Source organism: Tamandua tetradactyla, chromosome 7 (assembly GCF_023851605.1).
Source record: "Tamandua tetradactyla isolate mTamTet1 chromosome 7, mTamTet1.pri, whole genome shotgun sequence".
In the NCBI taxonomy this organism is placed as follows: Eukaryota; Metazoa; Chordata; class Mammalia; order Pilosa; family Myrmecophagidae; genus Tamandua; species Tamandua tetradactyla.
In genome coordinates this window covers 118270181-118295528 of record NC_135333.1, presented here as the reverse complement: position 1 = coordinate 118295528, position 25348 = coordinate 118270181, and the positions used below count along the sequence as shown (strand labels likewise).

The 25348-nt window shown below is 35.1% G+C and overlaps 1 protein-coding gene, 1 long non-coding RNA gene and 1 pseudogene across 6 annotated transcripts; 2 read left to right on the top strand and 1 right to left on the bottom strand.

Annotated features, from left to right (window-relative positions):
• LOC143690615 (52 kDa repressor of the inhibitor of the protein kinase pseudogene) overlaps nucleotides 1-25348 on the top strand; it is a 427237-nt pseudogene that overhangs the window by 266243 nt on the left and 135646 nt on the right.
• LOC143642488 (uncharacterized) lies at nucleotides 429-25288 on the top strand. 5 transcript variants are annotated; one of them, XR_013155689.1, is made up of 4 exons: nucleotides 429-661; nucleotides 3129-3208; nucleotides 6903-8579; nucleotides 10440-12250. It is a non-coding gene; the product is annotated as an uncharacterized LOC143642488 (long non-coding RNA). The 5 variants fall into 5 exon arrangements; XR_013155692.1 differs by having other exon boundaries at nucleotides 3129-7354; nucleotides 8451-8579; XR_013155691.1 differs by lacking the exon at nucleotides 10440-12250 and adding an exon at nucleotides 24913-25288 and having other exon boundaries at nucleotides 3129-8566.
• On the bottom strand, nucleotides 17029-24150 carry LOC143690236 (olfactory receptor 6C70-like). The gene is made up of 3 exons (XM_077168141.1): nucleotides 24045-24150; nucleotides 17879-18044; nucleotides 17029-17755 (listed from the first exon to the last, which is right to left on the bottom strand). Exons 1-3 carry the CDS (start codon nucleotides 24148-24150, stop codon nucleotides 17029-17031), a joined length of 999 nt encoding a protein of 332 aa, XP_077024256.1.

The following is a 25348-nucleotide window of genomic DNA, read 5'->3' as shown; positions in this document are numbered from 1 at the left end:
ATATGGCAAATCTATATTTAGCTTCCTGAGGAACCCCCAAACTGTCTTCCAGAGTGGTTGCACCATTCTACATTCCCAACAGTGAATATGTGCACCTCTTCCTCCACATCCTATCCAGCAGTGTGGGAAACTGCTTATGGCACTGGCAGTGTGCCGGCCATCTCGTGGTCTGATGCCATCTTAGGTACTAACTCAAGTTAAGTTTCTATCCCAAAGTTAAGTTTCTATTTCCTCACTTCTGCTCTGCCCTTCCCCCAAATCAGCTGACCAACCTTGGCTGATCTGCCTTTCCCAGCTTGGTCTCTGCTGATTCGTTGCTTAACTGCAGGGTAATGCCCAACCTCTGCTAATGTCCGATACAAGTCACCTCCTCTTTCTTATTGTATAAATACCCCAGATTTGCCCTCAATAAATGAGACTTGATCAGAATCCTGTCTTGTCTCCATTCTCTGTGTCTTTTGTCCCCTGTTCTCTCTCCCTCCCTCAGGTACAGGTTCGTCTGTCCCGCGGGTCGGGGCAAGTGGCGCTGGAACAGAGACCTGAGTACGAGGGGTCCAGTGAAGAATGCTGACAATGAAACCCCAGCCAGGTGGAAAAAAGAGGCTCAAAGGAGTAGCCTAGAGGACACGGCAAGGGAACCTGCCCTGCCGAAAGGACCTCGGTAAGTGGTCAGCAATTATGGGACAAGCAATTAGTCAGCATGAAACTTTTGTAGAAGGTTTAAAAAATGCTTTAAAGACACCAGGAGTAAAGGTTAAAGTTAAAGATTTGTTACAATTTTTTGAATTAAAAAAAAAAGTTTGTCCCTCATTCCCACAAGAGATAAGGCACCTCCCGGAATAGGGGAGGGACTTGGCACCTCCCGAATTTAAGAGGGACTTTCAGATTTATGTTTTATGTCACAGCATAGGAATATTCCTTTACTGAGAAACCAAAAGGGGACTTTCAGATTTCTGTTTTTATAATGGGCAACACACCATCAATACAACGGGAATATTTATCTTTACTTAAAAAATCGTTACACTCCACGGATATGGAGGCTTCTGATGCTCTACTTAAGAAACTTTTAAAACATGTTACACAAAAATGTTATTGGCTTCAGCATAATGGCTGTAATGTTTCCTATTATTATGATAGATTTAAAAGATTGCTTCTTTACCATACCTTTAGCAAAGCAAGAAAAAAAATTAATTTCTGAGCTTGTTCTTAATAAGCTGCCTTTATATAAAAATTCATATACATCTGAATCAACAAATATTCAATAAGATCAATGCAGAACAAGAGTCAGTACTCATTAATGGTTCCTATGGAATTGTAACAGATTGGTCCCCTAAGGGGTATGCAATTCAGGATTGTGGTTCTGACTCAAAGTGTTCTGTTGTTACCTTGGTCTAATCTAAATAATTATTCTACTGAAACTTATACCAATGTTGCAAATAAAATCTTGTGACAAGGAATGGGAATGGCAGTTCCATCTCCTTTTGTTAACTTAGATCCTCGACAAACAGCAATTTGGAAACTAGCCATGAGTTTAGCTCCTATTCATATTTGAAAAGGAAATATATTATCAGAACTTTAAAACTGGAAATTCTTGTTAAAAACTGTATATTAATGTTTCAAATATGCATTCGCTAAAGTATTTTAAGTATTTAACATTATTCTAACAAATTTAACTTTGATGGTAATTATATGTGATAAAATATTTGTTTAAAATAATGACTTAAGCATGAAAAATATAAAAGACATTTTTATCAATAGGAAAAAGAATTGCTTTATCTTAAGATAAAATGGATAACTGTTACAAAATGAGAAAAATATAGGACAAAGCCTGAACTAATGTAATAATTGCTGAAAGTTTATAAAAATGGAAATTATGGTCAAAATCAAGAAAGAGCTAATGAGTCTAAAATAACAACGTTTTCTTAGACTCTTAGCCTGTTCTAATGAAAAGATATAAAGAATTTTTTTCTAAATAATCAGTGTAAAAGGCAAAGAGTCTGTGTTTTATCAAAATAGCTTATGTTAACTTTTATCATGTCCTTATCTGTATAAAAAATATTGATTTTCTTCTGGGTATCATTATACTGGCAAAAAACTGTTTCTTTTCTTGCCCCAGATCAAGTAGCTTAATCTATTAATCTAAGTAATATTGCTATAAATAAATCTATTACTCACTAAATAATATTCAAATCATATAAATACCTAAATTCCTTTAAGCCAAAATATTTTAATGCTTTATCCAATGTTTATATAAACTACTTAAGTATAAACTAAATTTATCCCCAAATAACCATGACTTAAGTTGAGAACAAATCAAATTTAAAAGCTAAATGCAAGAAAAAATATACTTGTGGCATCTGTTCTACTCACCTGATGTTGCCATTACATGCAGCTCATGTTGCTATCACATGACCTTGAAAAGAAACAATTAAAATGTGCACTCTAGTTGGGAGGACTGGCTATCTGCTCAGAAGGAGATGTACTTTCATAAAGCTATCTAGGTCCCAGAAAGCTCCTCTTGGTCCCTATCCAGTTCCCAGAGGACCCAACTGGGCCCAGTCATGTGAGCAAATTGGAATTGAGCCACTATTGTAAAAAAATGCCATAAAAACTATATGCAATAAATTTAAAATTAGCAAAACACACAACCAATTATAAAAAAATCCTCATCCCTACATTCCTTTTCAATCAATCCAATAAATTCATTTTACAAAATCTGATCATTTACTATGAATGCATATCACTATTCACACTCTGCTTTCAATTTTGCTACTTGTTGCTTTAAAAATTCCTACTTATATGTTGCAAAACTGAGCTGGACTGGAGCTGGATTCCTGGATGGAAAAGTAACTCAACCCTCTAAAAACACTCCCTATTTTTGGGCAAGGAAAAGGTAAAGTCCTTTAAAAAATGTATTTTTCCTATGGGGAGCAGTCTGGTCCTGCCCCCCAACCCTCACTAAAGTCTATGCTCATAAAACAAAAAGGGGAAGATCAGCAAAATAATATTATAAAAATAAATACACCAAAATATCAATTAGCAAAAGCTATTAGAAAAATATTTAAAATGATCTATGGAAACCAGGCATGATAAAGGTGTGGGTAGGGGATTTTCTCTTATCATTACAGGTGATGGAACCTCAATTTGGATTCCCTCAAAGAGAATAAACCCAGACATGTTGACCCAGACAAAAATAATAACTAAATGGGTAATGTATATTATAAAACATATAACTTTAATTACTGAAGGACAGAGACATAATTATACTTATTGGGTTTATATTCGTAACCTACCTTTGCTACTAGCCCTAACATGGGCCAATCCAACTTCACCAAAATATCTAAATACTAGTTTAGGATTCCCAAGTCCAATAAATTCAAGACTTCCAAACCTACTTAAAAAGAAGAAAAATGGTGTCAAATTTAACTCTTCCATTTTTAAACAGACCCATACATATATCTAGGGTTTCACTTAAATGGAAATAAAATCACCAACCAAAAAATGGAATTAAGATTGGACACATTATCAACATTAAATAACTTCCAAAAAACTTTCAGGAAACATTAACTGGTTCCAGCCTTACCTAAAGTTAACTACTGGGGATCTCAAACCATTATTTGACCTCCTTCAAGGAAATTCCAACCCTATTTCCCCCAGAACGATTACCCCCGAGGAACATGAAACAATTAACAAGGTAGAACAAACTATCCAATCACAATTTGTTACTTTCATAGACTACACTCAACCATTAGCTCTAATAATTTGTCAGAAAGCTTTCACACCCACAGCTGTGTTCTGGCAAAAGGCACCTATTATGTGGGTTCATCTACATGCTTCTCCCACGAAGACCATTTACCCCTACTACCAGGCGGTTGCTGATATCATTCTCTTAGACCAAAAACAAAATATCAAATATTTTAATAAAGATCCAGACACAATTATTCAACCATACACTATAGCGCAGGTTAATTAGTTTTTTTCAAACTACAGACTGTTGGCCTATCACCTGCACCTCTTACTCTGGCCAAATAAACAATCATTACCCTAACAATAGACTTTTGCATTTCATTAGCACTCATAACTTTATATTTCCCTTTAAAACATCCTTACAACCAATCAAGAATGCCCTCTTAGTATTTACAGATGGGTCCTCATCAGGGATCGCTGCTTATATTATCAATAATGAAATGATTCAATTCCAAACACACTGCAATTCTGCTCAAATAACAGAGCTACAATTAGTCATAGCAGTGTTTTCAGCCTATCCAAACAGATCCTTCAATCTTTGTACAGATAGTGCCTATATTGCTCAATCTGTGCCACTATTGGAAACTGCAGCTCAAATTAAAAATGCTTCTCAAACAGCTTGTCTGTTTTTTCAGCTACAATCCCTCATTCAAAATAAAACCCAACAATTTTTTATTAATCACCTTAAAGCTCATACTCATCTCCCTGGGCCACTGTCCTTAAGAAACCAATTAGCTGACCAAGCCACAGGTGTTGTGTGCTGTGCAAACACTGTCCTCAGCAACCAATTACCTGACTTAATCACAAAGGCTGTGAAAGCTCATAAACTGCATCATCTCAATGCTCGCACCTTAAGACTAATGTTTCATATCACCAGAGAACAAGCTCGCCAAATAATTAAATAGTGCCCAGGCTGCATCACACATCTACCTACACCACATTTAGGGGTTAACCCCTGAGGTTTAGTGCCCAATGCATTATGGCATATGAATGTAACACACATCCCGGAATTTAGGAATCTTAAATATGTGCCTGTCAGCATAGACACCTTTAGTGGATTTATATTTGCTACGCCCCAAACCGGTGAAGCAGAAAAACAAATTATTGCACACGTTAGCAGCCATGGCTGCACTAGGGACCCCACAACATATAAAAGCTGAAAACAGTCCCAGATACACAAATCAAATGTTTAAAAACTTTTGCCAACAACTACAAATCAAACATGCCACAGGCATACCATATAACCCACAAGGACAAGAAATAATAGAACGAGCAAATTTATCCTTGAAAAACACCATTGAAAAAATAAAAAAGGGGGAGTGGTACCCCACTACAAAATCACCCAGAAACCTAATATCACATTTTATTTTAATTTTAAATTTTTTAATTTAAAATTTTTTAACCTTGGATCAGGATGGACGTTCTGCTGCAGAACGATTCTGGCACACAAAGTCAAAAACATAGTTTGCCATGTTCCTCTGGAAAGACCCATTAAATAATATGTGGCATGGACCAGATCCTGTTCTAATATTATCACATGAATTGCTGGCTCTTACTGCCAATTGGTTTCCTAGCCCTGCTGTTTGCAGCCAGACTAGTGACAGTTGCCCCTAAGGATTGGAATCCATTAGAAAGAATTTTGATCGCTGTAGCATATTTGTGCACAGTAGGGTGCATTGCTACGTTAGCTTGTCTTCCTTTCTAAGAGCAGGCCAATAGCACTGTAATCAAAGATGGCTCCATCAGGAATGATACCCTGCATACTTATCATCTTGGGTTTACTTCTGAAAGGCTCTTATGGTGGCTCGGATAACCCACAGGCTATCAGAAAGCTGGTAAATAAAATCCATGCTGGGGCTTGCAACTACTATGAGGAAGTTGAAGCCACACCCTTGATGGGAACGTACACGTTACAGCGAAATTGCGGTGAGAAAGTAGCCTACCTATTAGTTGGTCACCCCTCTGAGCCAGGGAATTATCAGAGATGGGTTTGTTCAAAGCCTCCTGACCTAGAATTCCCCGTTAATGGGGTATTACCAAAGTGTAATTATACCACAATATATCCCTCTATTAATGCTCAATGCTATATGGCCTATTCACAGTGTATAGACAAAAACAACCACAAAACTTACTATTTTACTAAATTGGCTCATACGGATTTAATGTTCAAGCCATCTGAAGGCTTAGGCAACTCTAAGCTCCAACTAAGCAACTGTGGCGGTAGCGACACCAGAATAGGGAAGGAGGTGTGCTGGCCACCTATACCTCCAATACACATGTCAGACGGAGGAGGTCCACAAGATCAGGCCAGAGAGCTCGTAGTCAAGAAGAAATTACAAATAATGATTGATCACTTGTATCCTCAGTTTCATTATCACCTGTTAGCTAAAGTAAAAACCCAAGATACAAATCTAGACCCTCAAACTTTGGATATTTTAACTGCTACTTGGAAGTTACTTAATATCTCCAAGCCAGATTTAGCTTCTGATTGCTGGCTTTGTCTACAGATGGGAGGCCCCCTGCCCCTTGCCTTGCCACCATGCAATAATACCTATGGCAACCTCTCTAGCTCTTGCAGTATTTCCATACCTTTATGAGTGCTGCCTATGTTTGAAAACAGCACACTTTGTTTCTCCTCGCCGTCTTCTAATGATAGTAATGAGATAGATCTCGGTGTACTCTCTATCGGTTGTCAGGAGACAATCCATATCTCTGATCCCCTCTGTCCCACTAACAGCACTGTAGTCATATGCGGCAGTAGCTTTGCTTATTCTACACTCCCACAAAACTGGACTTGATTATGTGTCTTAGGTATACTCCTTCCTACCTTTGATGTCATTGACGGGGAGGAGCCAGTGCCTATCCCCAGACTAGACCTTATTGCTGGCCACCACAAAAGGGCTGTGCAGATGATTCCCCTCCTAGCTATGATAGGTATTCTTGGAGCTTTAGGTACTGGATCTGCTGGTTTAGGGATTTCTATCACACAGTATACTAAATTATCCAAACAATTAATTGAGAATGTGCAAACTTTATCAGGTACTATTCAGGATATTCAAGATCAATTAGACTCCCTTGCCGGGGTAGTCCTTCAAAACCAAAGGGGATTAGATTTATTAACCGCAGAGCATGGGGGAATATGCTTGGCTTTACAGGAACGCTGCTGCTTTTACACCAACAAATCAGGCATCGTCAGAGACAAAAGAAGCTGCAAGAAGATCTAATGAGAAGAAGAAAAGAATTGGCTGAGAGCCCTCTGTGGAGCGGGTTTGATGGACTATTGCCTTATTTTCTCCCACTTCTAGGACCTTTGCTTGGCTTACTAATACTAATCTCATTAGGACCTATCCTCTTTAATAAAGTGATGGCCTTCTTAAAACAACAAATTGAAGCCATAAAAATGTAGCCCCTTCAGGTCCACTATCAGAGACTAGACACAGCAGATTGCGATGGTAATCTTGATGAATACCTATAAAAAACACTCCATCTGCACATTCCAGAGTGCTGGACTGGGTAGCCAATGGCGGGCAACTGGACACCTTAGTCTGAGCAATCTACCACCTAAGCCAGAGGCCTGGCCCTATGCTGCCCTAAGCCTCCATGATGGGTAAGGTTTCAGGTTACCTACTTTGTGGTGACCCGACCTAAGACAGGCACAGTCCCCTTGAGATAGGTTGTTGTCACAGTCTCCACCTTTTTGAAAATAATAAAAAAGGGGTACCTGTGGGAAACTGCTTATGGCACTGGCAGTGTGCCGGCCATCTTGTGGTCGGACGCTGTCTTAGGTTCTAACTCAAGTTAAGTTTCTATCCCAAAGTTAAGTTTCTATTTCCTCACTTCTGCTCTGCCCTTCCCCCAAATCAGCTGACCAACCTTGGCTGATCTGCCTTTCCCAGCTTGGTCTCTGCTGATTCGTTGCTTAACTGCAGGGTAATGCCCAACCTCTGCTAATGTCTGATACAAGTCACCTCCCCTTTCTTATTGTATAAATACCCTGGATTTACCCTCAATAAATGAAACTTGATCAGACTCCTGTCTTGCCTCCATTCTCTGTGTCTTTTGTCCCCTGTTCTCTCTCCCTCCCTCAGGTCCAGGTTCATCTGTCCCGCGGGTCGGGTCACAGCAGTTGTAATTTTCTGTTTTCTTTTTAATGGCTATTCTAGTAGGAATAAGATGATATGTCATTGTGGTTTTGATTTGCATTTCCATAATAGCTAGAGAAGCTATATAGCATAGAGATGCTCAAAAGCATCTTTACATAATGCTTTTGAGCCATTTGTATTTCCTCTTCAGAAAAAATCTGTCCATGTCTTTTGCCATTTTTTAAATTGGATTGCTTGTCTTGTTAAATAAGATGTAGGATCTCTTTATATAGTCTGTATATTAATTCCTTGTCTAATATGTGATTTCCAAATATTGTTTCCCATTGTTTAGGCTACCATTTTACTCTCATTGCTAAACACCTTTGATGTGAAAAGTGTTCAATTTTGAGGAGATCTCATTTATCTATTCCTTTCATTGCTTTCACTTTGGGTGGAAGGTCTAGGAAAACACCTCCAATCAGAGATCTTTAAGATATTTCTCTATATTTTCTTCTAAATTTTTTATGGTCTTAGCTCTAATATATATAGATTTTTGATCCATTTTGAGTTAATTTTTATTTATTTAAATTGTGAAATAGCAGTCCTCTTTCTTTCTTTCAGATATGGATATCTGTGTTTGTTGAAGAGTCTGCTCTGTCCCAGTAAAGTTGATGTGACCACCACATCAAAGATCCATAGATGAGAGGGCAAGTAGACTTCAGCTGCAGACTTCAGAGGTGAATACTTAAGGTACCCAGTGAAATCTTCACATCTGTGTTCTTATATCTGTTCCCTATGCTGTAATCCTCACCACATGCACTTGTTCTGTGGTTTTGGTCTCTGGTTTAATTGCACTTGTGTAATACTACTGGGTAACTAGAACCAGGTATAAATGTGTTGAGATTTTTACTGTGTTTAGCATGATAGTAAAATTGAGAAAAAGCAGATTAAAAGATGGAGTGGCTTAGACAAATGCGAAGTTGAAAGGACTTCCAAGGGCTGATAGACTTGGCTTGTGTGAACATGAGTGTGGGCTAAGCCTTCCATCCCTGCATAGATGCAGTACTCTCAACCTTAGTGGGAAACTTGGTTTAGTGGTTTCAGCCAATTGTGGAAGATAGATCTTAAAGGACAAAGCATTATATTAATATTGATAGTTGTTAATATAGCAATGCTAGCTTATTCTGTCTATATAAATATAGAAATGGGGCTAGCCATAGATGTTAAAACTTCTTGATTATCCCATATACTAACACAAACTGAGTCTTGGATATACAATTATATTTAATGTTTTCTAATCTCCTAGCTTTTTCAGTCCAGGCACTTTTTGAAAAATCTTTGTGCTCATTTGAGGGGTTTGGTCATGTTTTTGTGCTTGCTTTTGTGGGTATTTTCCTCTTTCCACCCCTGAGCTTTGCACAAAGATAGATGTAATCCAAAACTATGTTTCTAGGGTGTTTGTTGTAGTGGACTCATTGGTTTGCAGTTATCAGTCACACTTTTCCACTAAAGGGGGAAGAGATGGTCATCCATGAAACAAGCTGAAGTTAAGTCATTGGAAGAACTTTTTAATCAAATTTTATCTTGCACTTTGTTGCTCTATTTGCTGATAATAGCTTGGAGGCTCCTGATTTGTCCATCTACTGCTTTAATTCCTTGGATCCCCCCCCCATTTCTTCACTTTAAAAAAAAAACAATAAGTAATTGTTGTAGTGGTCTCTGTATTTTGCAACTGCCGTTTTGTAAGAAGCATTTTTCTCAAATAAAACAATTAAAAAATTAAAAATCAAAAGAGTGAATGATTTTATAAGGGAAATGTCCTTTGTAATTAACTATAGATTTGGACATTGTTTCCTGATCTCCCAACTGTCATAACTGATAGATATAGAAGCATCTTCCTGGGTTAAAACCACCTCCTATGGGTTCACAGTTTATCCAGGAAAAAAGCTTCAAGGAGATGGATGAAATTGAGCAAAATCTCAGTTTATGAATAGAGAAAAATTCTTAGGAAAAAAGGACCATCTGGTATTCATGATTTCATTACTTCTGGAGGAAAAACATGTTCTAGATAAATATATACTCAAGATAAATTTAAAGGTTGGGTGAATTTTTAAAAATTTCTTAGAAAATAAGAACCTGTTACACTTGGATGTTATTGCTGATAGAATATCTTTAAGATAATTCAATGTTTTTATTTACTTTTTTCAAACCACAGATCATTACCAAATAGTAGGCAATAAATCATTTTTGTAATATTTATATTGATTTCAACGAGGTCATAATAAAAACCAACACAGAACAAGGCATCTAAGTGTTAGCATTTTTTGTGAAAGTTTTTTCAGATATATGTGAGTTAGTATGTATATGCATATGTGTATATGCTGGGTTACAATGTAAAATACATTTTTTCATATGTTGAGGTCAAAATTTTTAAAAGCCACAGTTTCAAACAAAACAAATTATATTTCAAAAGAGCTGAAAGTATGAATGCTTTTAAAATATTATTTTATAGAGTCAAACTAAATGCAAATAAAATACATTTCTTGACTTTTCTAACCAAAATCCACTGGAAAGCTTATTCACACCCTCCTCTCAGAGTTTTTCTCTCAGTTTTACCCACAGGTTGAGCAGAAATCAGGAGCCATGGATGAGAAAGCATGTGGTAATAATCTGATTCATTCTTCAGGGATGGACAGATGACCCCAACTGCAAACTGTGATTTTTATATTTCTACTTATCACCTAAACATTGAGTGTAACTGGAAACCTGGCCATCATCTCCCTCACTTCAGTGGATTCCCACCTTAAAACTGCCATGCTCTCTTTTCTCCAAAATTTCTCATTAGAAAGTTCATTCACCTGTGCCTGCATTCTTAGATTCCTATCAGTATATCAACAGGTGACAGGACCATTACCTATAATGTTTGTTCAACCAACTATTCTTACCAACCTGTTTGGATAACAGAACTTTTTCTCCTGGCCACATATGGTATGATTGATTCATAGCCATTTGTATTATATGACCATAATGCAAAACACTTATGTTCTGCTGTTGTGTGACTATGTTGCTGATCATATCACCACCCCTTAGGCTGGGGCTGGACCTACAATTTTGTAACTCTAATGCCATTGACCACTTTGTCTGTGATGTTACTTCTATCCTGAAGATCTCACGCTCAGAATCATGGTTCATAGAACAGACCATGATCGTCTTCTCTGTATTTATCTTTATCATGACCCTTGTGTGTGTGGTTTTTGTCTTATAAATATTTCATCAGAACAATTCTAAAGTTCTCCTCTGCCTAGCAAAGGAAAAAGTCCTTTTCTACCTGTTCTACCCACCTGGTTATAGTTCCTATATGGCAGCTGTATCTTTATACATATTAAACCTTCAGCAAAAGATGAAATGACCATTAACAAAGGAGTGAGGATTCCATGATTTCCCTCTTGAAAAACTCATTTATTTATACTCCGAGGAAAAAAAAGTGAAACAATTTTTTAATGACTTAACAAACAGAATTCTAAGCAAAAAGATGACAGCAACTCCAAGGAAACTCCAGGACTAGCAAGCAGATATATAAAAAACAAATAAGACAAATATACAGGAAATGGAGATGAGAGAGAATAATATGAGAATTACAATTAATTAAATGATTTGCTTTTAAAATGAAGACATTAGTCATTTCAATTCAAGATGTATGCACAAGAATATTCCTAAAAGAAAGATCTGCATTTAATTTCTTGTTAAATTCTTTACCAGTTTCCACTTCTATGGCCCTATGTTCTAAACTTTCTTTGATCCTTCTTTTCTGTCTTCAGGCCCATGCCCACAGTGGGCCCCTGTAAGCAGAAATCTTCTCATTTTTCCACTATACAGCCCCCACCAGTCCTCCAAGTTTAGTTTAAGTGGCATGCCATCAGGAATGTCTCTTTGACTTCATCCTACTTCTCCACCCCCATACTACACCAAGCCTAGAGTAGGTCTCCCAGCCACACATTCCTGTCACAAAGCTTTTGAGGTCATAAGTCTTACCAAACTGCAGCTTCCTGTTTAGTAGACTGTATTCTACTCAAAATGATAAATGCTGTGGAGATTGCCTACACTCTATGCCAATTTCTAACATGCACAATTTATGCCTGCCACATAGCCACATTTTGATAATTTCTCAATATGGTCATTTGATGCTTCTGACAATGTAAAATTAAAATAATTTATGAAGATAAAAATACAAAAGTAACATTTGACATTGATCTCTGAACAAAAGAGGAAAGAAGAGCTCATATGACTATTATCTTTCCTGCCACTTTTTGTTAATTTCTGAATAAAATAGTGAAAATGAAACCCAAAATTTATTGAAAATTTACAGTACCAGTAAACCTGAAAATTACTCTGCAAGTTATTTTTGTAGTCATAATTTACATGAGAAGAAATTAAAGTCAATAGAAGTTAATTATTATTAGTAAGTGGTGGATCTAGGATTCAAAACCACTTTTATTGAATTTGAAATGCTCTTTGTTCTACTATATACAACTGTTTCTCTATAAAGACATCAAAATGACTTCAAGAAATGCCTATCAGCACAGAAATCAAACATAATTTGTCATAAGCAAAGCAAATAATGAAAGTAAAATCAATGCATTTATATAGATTATATTATTAATACAATGTTAATAATAAATGTTATTATTGTAATTGGATAACACGAAAACCATGACATAAAAATTTTTAATCAGATTACCAATATATAGAAATGAAGAACAAGTAGAAATGGGGTGAAAAAATGAAAACCAAAAGCAGGAAAGGAGGGAGAAAAATAAAATAATCTATATAATTTGAGGTCTTCAGTCTCATGGATAAAGTTTGAACCCTAGGTTTTCTCCTGCATTTTTCTTGGCAGTGGCCATCTGTCCTCCTGTGCCAAGCCTCCTAATACAAGTCCATTAAGACACCAAGAGGGCCCTGCATGGATTTCTCAGAATCTTAGAGGGCATAGAAGAGGGTTCTTCAAATTCAACCTACATACTAGGACCAGAAATGTTTCATAGCTTTCCAAAATTCAACCAGACAAAAGTATTTAGGTAGGTACCTTAACCCTCTGGTTATGATTTAATTGCAAATGTCTAAAATACTTAACTTCTCTGATTCTAACTGCTATAAACTCTACTACCAATCTGCATATATGCAGAAACACACATATTCCAGAATGCTGGAGATAACCACTTTGGTTAAATTTCCATCTTTGTTTTTTTCTCCATGGGGGCATTCCTTTGCAATAGCAGTTCCTTAGTGGCATCACTTTATGTGACTGCTGTCACACTACTAATTTCTCTATTCTTTGACCAAATCTGAATAATGTTAATCTATACAAGTCTGGATATCCTCTGATCTCACCTCTGGGGCATACATATAATACTGTATGATGTTAACAGTATTGAACTTCTAAACCAGCACATGGTATTACATAAATGGTATTAAATAATCACACACTTACTTAATGAGAGTTCCAAACAAATTAAGAAATAGATATAGGACTCAGATGGGTGTAAATATTTGATTCTTTCATGATAGATGTAGATTGAATGGTTTGGATGCGGGGGTTTCCTTAAACTGACCTGCTTTACCTGCCAAAGGCACAGATCATTTCTAAAATTGTAAGGCCAGCAGAGCACTCAGTCCTAAGTGAGCTAACTCAGTGGCAACAGAGCAAAGACAGTGGCTTCCTTGTTTTATGGGTAGGCAGGCACCAAGGTGGAAAGGAAAAGTTCAAATCATTCATGAGCAGAGATTTTATCCCAGTCTCACCAATCAGATAAACTTGTTGAAAACTAGACAATAATCTAAGTTTATTAGCCATTGTCCAATGGAAATTTTTAAACATATACAAAGGGAAGATACTGTTCAGTTAGTGTGTTTGAATCAAAATACAAGCTAGATTTGCACATCGCATTTAGTTATGTTACAAAAAGTTTTTTATTCTCCACAGTTCTTTCATTTTATCAATCAATGAAAGAGACCAATTCATTTGCACTGTATAATATACTAGATTATTTAAGTAATTACTTCCTTTCCTTAATGATATGAGTTAACTGTTCATCTTCCAATTTCTTATGTGTTAATTAGACTTAGATTTTATTAGATTTACCATCATATTTTTAGGCAAAAAAGTTAATAGATGAAGTCATATGCTCCTTATTGCATTGTATCATGAGACAAATAAAAATTTAGTAATGCTGAGAATGATCAGTGTGTTCAGTTGTTGTCAACCTGATACCTTTATTATGAATATTGCCATCAACATTTCAGTAATAGCTTTTAACATATTCTAATGCAGTGTATAAATCCATAATATCATTACACTCTAAAATGTTGGTTTTTCTGTGGATTTTTGTGAATTAGCCCCCTCTTTCATCAATATTTGATTACCTGGAATACAGTAAAAACTTTTGGTTATTTCCCCCATTTACCACTGTTTTGGGGTGGTAATTTAATGTCCTAGCAATTTCCAAAGTGATCAATCAGGTTATTTCCTTTTATGATGATATAAATTCATGGATTTTGCAATTTTGATATTTTCTATCTATTACAATCCTAATTGCATCGATTTCTTTGCTTCCTTTCCCTCTGGCACAAGAGATTCCACACTTATTTTGTATATGTCCTATCCCTAACCTAGAAACAACTATTTCTCCATGAAACTCTGGTTCCTCCTGGTGGGAAATAATATTTAGAGACTACAATTCACTGCCAGAATTGTTTAAAACCTAACAGGGCCCCAAGTAATGCCAAAGAATTTCCACTATTTAATTTTACAGGTTTAGTGTTTGCCCTTAGAATGGACTCAGAAAATACTCTTCATACTTTTACCCATTGACAAGTCCATCAATCAACTAGACATAAACTCAAACTTAATAGCTGCCATATTTTCAATAAATTTCAAGATTGTGTCCCTTATTTAATACTTGTTTAAGCCTCAAACTGCTTTAAATATAAGTTTTCCACTTCTATATGGTGTTTATATCACAATTTCATTCCTGGAATTAATTGGCTATTTGACTCTCTCTAGGATAGTTGGAGATTTTGTAATCAACTCATAATAAGTATGAATAAATACTTACTCACAACTTGAATTATAGCACTACCCCCACTATTGCTATATGTAGGAATATTCATTTGACAACTAAACATTCAGTCTTATTGGTATAAGATACATATTTGTCCTAGAACTTGTTAGTTTTAAACTTAGCTTTAGGTAGCTATTTTAAAATTGAATTTGAGTCTGAAGTTATAAGAAAAATAGGAATATGTTTCCTCCTCTATTTTAATGCTTTTAGCAAATCAATCTTGGAATAACTTTAGGAAGTCATTAAATATTTCTTCTCAGAGTGCTAAATATAGAAACCCTAAATTCAGAGCTTTTACTTTGAAAGGCATTCTACATTATGTCCAATCTGTAAGTTCTAAAATGAAATATTTTGCACCTTATCTTTGTGGATTAAATAAGATATAAGGTTATAATTTGGAGCATATTATCAAACTCATGTCATCATATATACTTTCATGTTTGTTTTGTTAACAGAGTCATTGGTAGACCTCACCCAATATGCTTCCAAAGGACTGTACAGAATTGATCTGAGACATATTTTACCCTATCTTCAGATACCCCTACAGATCAATTAAAAATTCAAAAGAAATATATGAACATATGCTGTAAAAACAACTGAGAGAAGTTAAAAAGCAAATAATTATATATTTTACATAAGCTGATTATCTGGTGGATTTTAGAGGAAGTTTCACATTCTATCTCTAGCAGAAACTTTAAAATTGACATCTTAAAATCACGTTGGAAGGGAGCAACCCCTCAAAGACAGAATCAGGAATGGAAATCCAAAGTCTTCAAGGGGAGGCAGAGGGTGGGAAAAGATATGTAGCATGTAATGAAACAGAATAAAGATGGTGGGGAAAGAGAGATTCTACTTCCAATTTCATGAAGGATGACAGAACATCAAAAAATATGGGCAATATCCCCCTGCACTCAGGCCATACTGAGATCTTAGCAACACTACCTCAAGTGGAATAAAGATAATCACAGCACTCTTTATCCTGGAAGTTTGTCAGAGAATTTCTCTTCAATAATTTGTAAATATCACTCTTTATCCTAGGGAATTTGCATTGATATATTCACATTTTCTTTCCCACATTTCTTTTGTTCAATAGCCATACTTTACAGTAGAGTCAACTGGGTTAACAAAAAGGAAAATAACCCCACTGACTCCACTGATGTTTCTGAGGAGCTATCACAGTTTTTATCAGGATTATTATCAGGAACAACCCCAAAAGCTAACTAATTGAAGCACAATATTCAAATATAAGCTAACATTATAAGGCAAAATAATCATTACATTGAAATAAGAAATGTTTTAGATAGAAGAGAAAATAGATTTTTTCAGTCAAAGAAGTTCTTTGGACAAAATAGAACACAGTTTTCACTTTTATGTAAGACAACAAAATCATTTCTTCCACTATAATTAAATTCACTACTATCATAATTGGATTTATCCATTTCAGAAATTCAAAATTTTAAAATTTTTATTAAAAAATAGTCCCAATATATGTCATACAAAATTATTATTACTTGTTCCTCGCATACACAATGATCAAAATTTACTCCACTCTTGCTGAATGAAAAAGCATTCTATAAAATAATTATAAATTAAATTCAACTCTGATTTACATTGCAATTTGTACCATTTGTTCACACATAAATATGACATTTATGAAATATGATATTTATTCCCAAGAGCATAATGCTATTTCTATTATTGTTGAAATGTTTTCCTTGACTAAATAATTGACTTTAGGATTTCTTTTAAATATTCAGTTTCATCTTTAAAATTATGATTCTCCCTACAAATACTCCATTTATATGCTAAGTTCTGGAAAGAGCTCTCTGAGAGAACCTAACTGAAAACATGCATTGCAATTAATATGATCTCCGAATAATATCACATACAAAAAACTTTGAATTTCTGAAGTGGAATTAGGAACAGATTTCTAGCCAGAAATGATAGAATAGAGGGGGTATGCTCAAGATGGACTGAAATTCCCAATATAATATGAAAATATGTACACTTAGACAAAATAAACCAAGGTAAAATAGTAAATTTTTGTTCACTTCTCCTTCATATTTTTTCAAACTTTCTCATTTGTTAGAGGCAAATAAAACTTTCTGGACCATGTCCTTGAAGGCTTGTTTCACTTTTTGATTCCTTAGGGTGTAAATGAACGGGTTCAACAAGGGGGCAACTGAGGTATTGAGCACAGCTACTCCTTTACTTAAAACCACTCTATCATTTGCTGATGGTTTTATGTACATGAAGATGCAACTACCATAAGAGACGGAAACCACAATCATGTGGGAAGAACAGGTAGAAAAGGCTTTTGTCCTTTGCTGAGCAGAAGGAAATTTGAGAATTGTCTTGATGATGTAACCATAGGAAAGAATCACTAACATCAATGTGACCATTAGTGTCACTACAGCCAAGAAAAAAGACATTAATTCTAGGAAATGTGTATCTGAACAAGAGATCTGCAGGATGGGAGAAGAATCACAAATAAAATGATCAATGACATTGGAAGCACAGAATTTCAACTTGAGTCCCATAATCACTGGGGGAAAGCAAAACAGGAATCCAGTTACCGAAGAACTGATTACAAGTTGATAATAAACTCTGTTGCTCATGATGGTTGTATAATGAAGGGGGTTGCAGATGGCCACATAGTGGTCATAGGACAGGGCAGCCAAAAGATAAAATTCAGTTACTCCCAAGAAAATGCAGAAAAATAGCTGAGTCATGCAACCCATATAGGAAATAGTTTTGTCATTTGTCACAAGACTCACCAGGAATCTTGGAATAGAAACAGTTGTGGGGTAGGCCACGGTGGCTCAGCAGGTAAGAATGCTTGCCTGCCATGCCCGAGGACCCGGGTTTGATTCCCGGTGCCTGCCCATGTAAAAAAAAAAAAAATTAAAAAAAAAAAAAACAGTTGTGAATGAGATTTCTAAAAAGGAGAAATTTCGTAGGAAAAAATACATTGGTGTCTTAAGACAGGAATCCAGCAGAGTAAGAACGATGATGATTAAGTTTCCTGTAACACTCAACATGTCCGTCAAAAATAGAAAAAGGAAAATTACAACCTTTTTCTGATATGAATTTTCTGATATGAATATATGAATTTATATATTCAAAACTATATAGGTTCATAGTCACATTGAGAAGAACTGCACTGATAATTCAAGGTGGAAATTGAACCCAGTGCCTTTTGAATACAATACCATGGCTTTTTTAATTCTACCATTCTGCATACGCATATCTATTAAAGCTTCTTAGCCTGTAATGAATAGATTTCAGTATGTTCTTGAATTCACTTAAATTCTGTGGAAATTGTGAGTGGGAAAGACATGCATTTTTTTTTTTTAAGAAAGGGCACATTACAAAGACAATGTTTACGGATCACTGTATGTACATTGCTGCTTCAAAAACGGCAGCAAGACCAGTATTCCAGCCCGTGCCAAGAGAGTCAATCTGGAAACTGCAGATGGGATCTAAAAATAAAAGAATATAATCACAGCATCATAGAGCTAAGAGAGATTACCTTGATCATTTTGTCCAATCCTGTACATAAGGATAAAGTTCCCTGTACAAAATAAAGGAAGGTGTCTATTTATCCAGAATTTACTTTTAAGTTTTCACTTATGATAATTGACAGCTCTCAAGAAGAAAAAAAGCGTCAGAACATAAATAAATATATATGAATGGAATAAATATTTCTGTGAGATAAAAAACGTGCAGTCTCCTTATAACCACATTTTAAACAGTAGGTTTCATTTCCCAAACACATTTTAGAAATTAGCTACATTATAAGAACTAAATCAAGGTGATTTTTTCCTTGAGAATGTCCTGTTTAAGCCAGACTGTGGACTAGTTGATTTATTTCCATAAGAAGATTTTCTTGAAATGGTTCCTAAGAGACAAAAGAACCAAATAAATCAGAAAAAAATACATTTTCTCTTCTTTAGAATATTCTTTATCTATGTAATCTTGCATTCTGGTGAGGATCCTCCTTTCCAATATATTCCCCTTTTCAACTGTCTTTTGAAAGCGATCATATACATACAATTTTCACATTTTCATTCATTTCTTTTTCTCAGTTCCCGTTTCAAAAGTTACATCTTCCCAGAACAATAGCTTGCTTGTTTATTTTCCTCCTACTTTGATTAAAAAAAAAAAACTTGAATTTTTCCAGAGAATATATCTGAATATTTGATTTCCAGAATCAAATGAGAAAGGATTTACAATAATTGATGCTATTTCTCATGTCTAAAGATGTATTGTCATTTATTGGCTATTAAGTAAAAATAATATATTCTTGCTCACACCTGTTCTTTTGTAAGCAACAACTTCATAATTGCTAGTTTTCTTTATTAATGAATGGAAAGATAACATCACTGCAAAGCAAGCTCTCATTAGGAAAAAAATTGCTAACCATAATGTGGCAAAATGAGACCCACATAGTAACTATTTCTCTCTTTCAAGAGACCAGTTTTTTATTCACTTTTGCTCAACTTATCTATTGTTATACTCAATTTATACAACTTGAATAAAAAAGAAAACAAAAACCAATGTGCATATTTAGTTGCCTTTTATGAATGTGCAGTCTTATACTTTGTATTGATACAGTGTAAAGTAACATAAAATGATTAACCTAAAGAAAAAAAATCAAACTACTGATGAATCTCTGCCTTAGATTTCTACAAAACTGCTTTAATTTGCAATTTAAAACAAATTACCAAAACTCTAAAGCACATACCTTACCACAGTTTCTGTATTTTCTCCTATATGTAAATTTTCTACCACCATCTCCTGGTTCCTATGAGTTTGAAGTTATAGCGATGCTCAGCACTTGAAAAACATACACTACAATATGTTTGGCTTCTATTCTAGATAAGATAAATTTCCCAGTATCTCCTCCTCCAACTATGTTAGAATGGTATGATATCTATTATTAATACAAATGAAACACATTCTTATATTCTTTATAATTTGGAAAGGAAATGTAAAAAACAAAATTCAGGAATATCTTATATAAAGTATCATTATATCTTCTAAGCAGGGAGATATTTCAGTGCTAATTTTACAATTTAAATAACAAGTGCTGTTTTATCAATTCATTAATTACACATGGGATTCCAGTGAGAAGGGGATAGAAGGAAAACAACACAAAAGAAAACTTCCCCCTGGGATTAATGATCAGAAGACATCATGATGCACAATAAAACCAATTTGTATAGCATATTGTAATAGAAGGTGAAAGGCCAGTAGATCTAAGAGAAAATGAGATTATAAAAAATATACACAAGAGTGTGAAAAAGAGCAACCCTGTGGGCATGATCATATTTATTTTGTTATTCAAGAATTAACCTTGATATTTCAGTTTAGAAGTAAAAAGTGTCATTAAATGTATCATATTAAAAATAATCTCTCATTCAGCAAATCCTTGAGGAGATGGCTGAAAAGTTACCTTTTTTATGACGTTGCATACTTCAAGCTAATCAATTTGCAGAAAGCTTACCTCAATATATAAAGTTCAACAGAAGACGAGCAATGCCTCAAGACTTAAAAGAAACATTATTGAATGGAATGAGATATAAAGCTAAATGGTGATCTGAGATTTGTGCCCATGGAGTATAAAATATAGACTACATGTAGTGGCACAGAAAAAATATGAAAGGTGATAGTCCTACATTAGTAGATTTAAAGCATTTCTTCCAAATACATCAAACAATGTTTAGAAAAGGATGTCCTGATCCTTGACTTACCACATATGAAGGAAAGGGGAAATCCTAGATGTGGAAGAGAAATGCAACATGGTCCCACTAACATCCCTTAACATAGAATGGCAAGGGCTAGATATGTGCATGGGCCAAGATATCATCAGGGGACATAAAAGAGAAGGGACCCATGGTGGTATTGGCTCTTGGTTGGGAAGTTATTCCAGGAAAATAACACAGCTCTGTTTCATAAGACAACATTCTTACAGGCAAATAACAGGTATGCTGGTGACAATTCTTTACATTAAAAACCATGAAATAAAACTCTATCACATGGTTATTTGTAGCTTTGCATTAATCTTAATGTCTGCAGACTGTAGGATCCTTGCAATGGTAAAGAAAACATTAGGTATATCTAAACTTTAAGCCTTCCATTTTACCGGGCCTGAGAAATGTGAACACATACAAAAATAATTCTAAAAGAAATAATTTTACTCCTCAATAATAAATAACCTGGGCAGGTCATGGTGGCTCAGCAGGCAAGAATGCTTGCCTGCCATGCCAGAGGACCTGGGTTCGATTCCCGGTGACTGCCCATGTAAAAATAAATTAAAAAAAATAAAATAAAATAAATAACCTAGCCCTTTGATGAAAAATATTATGGAAAAAAAATCGCTGTGTTGTAGGGATAACTGAGAAGTCAGAGGAATTACTATTTTATGAAATTGAATTGTTTGAAAGAATAAAAATTTTTGGAAAAGACTAAATTGTGATGAACAGGATACAAGAGAGTACTGCATCTTTGAAATTGAAACAGAAATGGAAAAATATGAACTTGGGAAAAATAAAACAAAAAATGAAAGCACAAATTCCTATAAACATTATGGAGCCAGTAAGCAGTAGTATAGTGTATACTGTAGAAAACTAAATCAGTGATGTCCAAAGATGATTTGAGAAATAACCTGACAATCCAAAAAATAATAATAATTAAAATGTTGAGAAGGAAAAGACAGAAAGCTGTTTGACATGATTTATCATGCATAAAATATAATTTCCAGAAATAGAAAATGTATCTAGCATAGGAAAAAGGAATTTTAAAATAAATTATATAATATATTTCTAAGCTAAAGAAAGATGTGACTGCAAATTGAAAGGGTTCATTAAATAACAGGCAAAATTACCATAAAATAATAGAAGTTGTAATTCTTGAAAATACCCTTTTAAAAAAATCTTAAACTCTTTAAGCAGAGAAGCAGTATATATATCAAAATGCTATAACATACTTTTGTACATACATAATCCCAGAAAATGGTGGAATATTATCCTTAAAATTCTGATGGAAAAAGTTTTCAATTTATGAACCAAACATTCCCAACAAACCATAATTTATCTGCAGAAGCAATAGGCATAATTCCATGGGCAAAGCAAGGATTCAGGTTATATACAAACTTCCTATAAAGAAAGCAAAGAAAACTCAAGACACATATTCAAATAAGTATCTGAAGAAATTTTTAAATGGCACAATTAACTGGTGTACCAAAATGCAGTGATAAGTAGAGCACAAAATTTTAAAACTTTTGCCACAAATTTAATGCAAATGTAAACAAAAAATATTCTTAGAAAATGAACAATTGTATTAGTTATGATTCTCCTGAGAAACAGAGCCATGAGGACACACGGATATATGTGTATATCCATATATACATGAATTGGTTCATATGAACTTGGGAAATGGCAAGTGTGTATACCATAGAACAAATCACAATTTGGGAACTCTAGTGATGGTTTGATTAATTCAAGGTGACTGATTGAAGTAGAGATAGATATTATTCTTTCTGACTGCTGAAATCATCAGTTCTCTATTTAAGGCCCTCAACTAATTAGATGAGACTTTTCTCCTTGTAGAAGGCATTCTCTGTTGTTGAATGTAGATGCAATCAGCAATGGATGCAAACAAATGACTAATGACTTAAATCCACAAAATATCCTCACAGTAACAATCAGGCCAATCCTTCCTTGATCAAACAGCTGGACACCATAACTTAGCCAAGATGATAAACGAACTTAAATAGTGATAAACTAATATTCATCATCGGGATTAAATTATTCAGAGTGAAGAAAGGAGGAAATAATATATTAAACCACTCATTTTGCCTATAGGAAGCCAACAGATAGAATTGTTCACAATGAAAAATACAAAGAAAAAGGTGAAAATAGTCTAAACCTTAAAAGAATTTCAAGTTAGTATATCTTCCCAATTCTAGAGAAAAACAAAGAAATAAAATATTGTTAAAAAAAAAGATCAAAAGTAAATTGAACATTCAACTACAACAAAAATGACTAAGCTAATCACTATCAAAAGAAAAGGAATATGCCACTGATACTTTATTAGTTACACTTCTTTGTCCCCTTTTGAGCAGGACAGAATTGTTGATCCCATAGTGCCAGGGCCAGTCTCATCCCTGGGATTCATCTCCCATGCTGCTAAGGAGACTTTCACTCCTGGATGTCATGTCCCACATGGTGTCCCACATAGTATCAGGGGTTTCCCTGGTGGTAAAGTTTAATAGTCCCATATTTTTCTCCCATCCCTCAAGGGACTTTACCAATACTTTTTGATTATCTGCTTAATATATTCTAGAATGTATAAGGTATTATATTAAACTATACAAGATTAAAGGTCCTCATTCTTATTCTGGGCTCCCTATGTTTCAGTTGTTCAAATGAGCTATTCAAACAGGTTGAGTTAGATTATGTGCTACAGAAAACTTAGGTGCCAGATAGAATAAATCTTTCTTCCTTTGGTCTCAAAGAGTAGGTATGGTTCTAAATATAGACAATGTCTTCCTTACCCCTATGCTCTGATTTACCTTAATCCCAAGCTGATCGGTTTCATTCTTATCTTTAAGTACCAGGTTATAAATATATAAAACAGCCTCTAAAAATCCAGAAATTATAATTACCACTCCAACTAAATGTGTCTGCTATAAGAGCTTAGTTTCTAGGCCCCTGTTTTCTTATAAGCATTTTCTAAAGGAGACCATACCATAGTTGCTCTTTCATTTCTGGCATATGTTGCCTCACCAAATGTTCCAGAGCTTCATTCACATCATTGCATGCCTCATGGCTTCATTCCTTTTTGTAGCAGTGCAATATTCAATCATATGTATGCACCATCATTCGCCAATCTACTTCTCAGTCAGCACACACTTCAGCCACTTGCATTCATTAGGCATGTTGTATAATGCCCAAAATTCACAGTCCATCAACACTCTTAATTTTAGCTAATTTCATTATTCCCAACAGAAAGATAACCAATAAACACACCTTCACCAAATAGGAAATCTAAACCTCCCCTTAACTCTTGTCTGACCTCCTTTATTTACCTCTGCTGTTGTGGTGGTAATGCTGATCTTTCCTTGTTAAACATAGCTCATAGCATACCAAAGCAGTCTTTCCCCTGTACCCTGGACTTAAAAACTCTTTGCGCATGAGTCATATCTGGAGGTCACTCTATGCAAGCTTCAGTTAGACATTGCTACCTATCATAACTTGCCAAAACCCAACCAAAACCATTCCAGCCAATCCTAAAGAACACCCAGGGCAATATATAAGATTCTACAAAGTTTCCATTCACTAGGGTAACTTTCCAGAAACCTATAACCTCCAGATGTGTCCCTGGACCAGATAAGTCCTGAAACCTAGAGGGCTTAGCCTCTCTAGAACATCAGCTAGTTCCCTACCCGATATTATTGACAGCCCCTTCCAACATGAAGACGTTAGAATGGGCATAGCCCAAATACCCCTAAAGAGTGGGATAGAAAGATCAAAGGTGATGATGAATTACACAGAAGAGGTAGGGTGTAACAAACATATGATTGCTGAATCATTAAATTGATATTTCTTTTAGTCTCCAGTATCTTAGAACAGCTAGAAGTAAAAACCTAAAATTGTGGAATTGTAATCCATACCAAACTCTGAAATCTGCTGATTTTTTTTTTGTATATATGGTTGGCTTCCAAAATGGCTCTCTAATATCCTGCAGGTCCTTCTGGACTCTCATGGGGCATTTTTCCCTTTTGAAGCATCTGTGGGTCCTCTCTTAGCTTCCTAGGGCAAACTCTGGATTTCATCTCTTGGCTTACCATCTCCTGGAGCATTTTCTGTCTCCAAGTGTCCTTTGCTTGGTTTTATATCTCTGCTCTATATTGACTCTGAGCTTTCTCCATGTTTTTTGTCTTTTCTTCACTTCAGAGAGGACTCCAGTAAGATTCACCCTGAATGGGTGGGGTCACATCTCCATGGAAACAACTTAATCAAAAGGCCCCAGCCACAGTACGTCTGCACCCACAAGATTGGATTAGAAGAACATTGATTTTCTGGGGAACATAACAGATTCAAACTGGTACAATAAGGTACAACAACCATTCTTTTATAGTAACAGCTGAAGCCATAGAATGAAAGAGAAACTCACAGAAGTCAAATGATGAAGAGAGGGAGATGAAAATAAAGGAAATCGGTAACATTTGGCCTTGCATGTTATAGCATTGGTATTAGATATAAATCATGGCTATAAACATTATAAATAATGGCTACATTATAATATTTGTTAAAGTAGCCAAAATAGATTAAAGTTTATTGTGTGACATACAATGAAATTGGATCCATGGCAATTGATCCTAAAGTCATG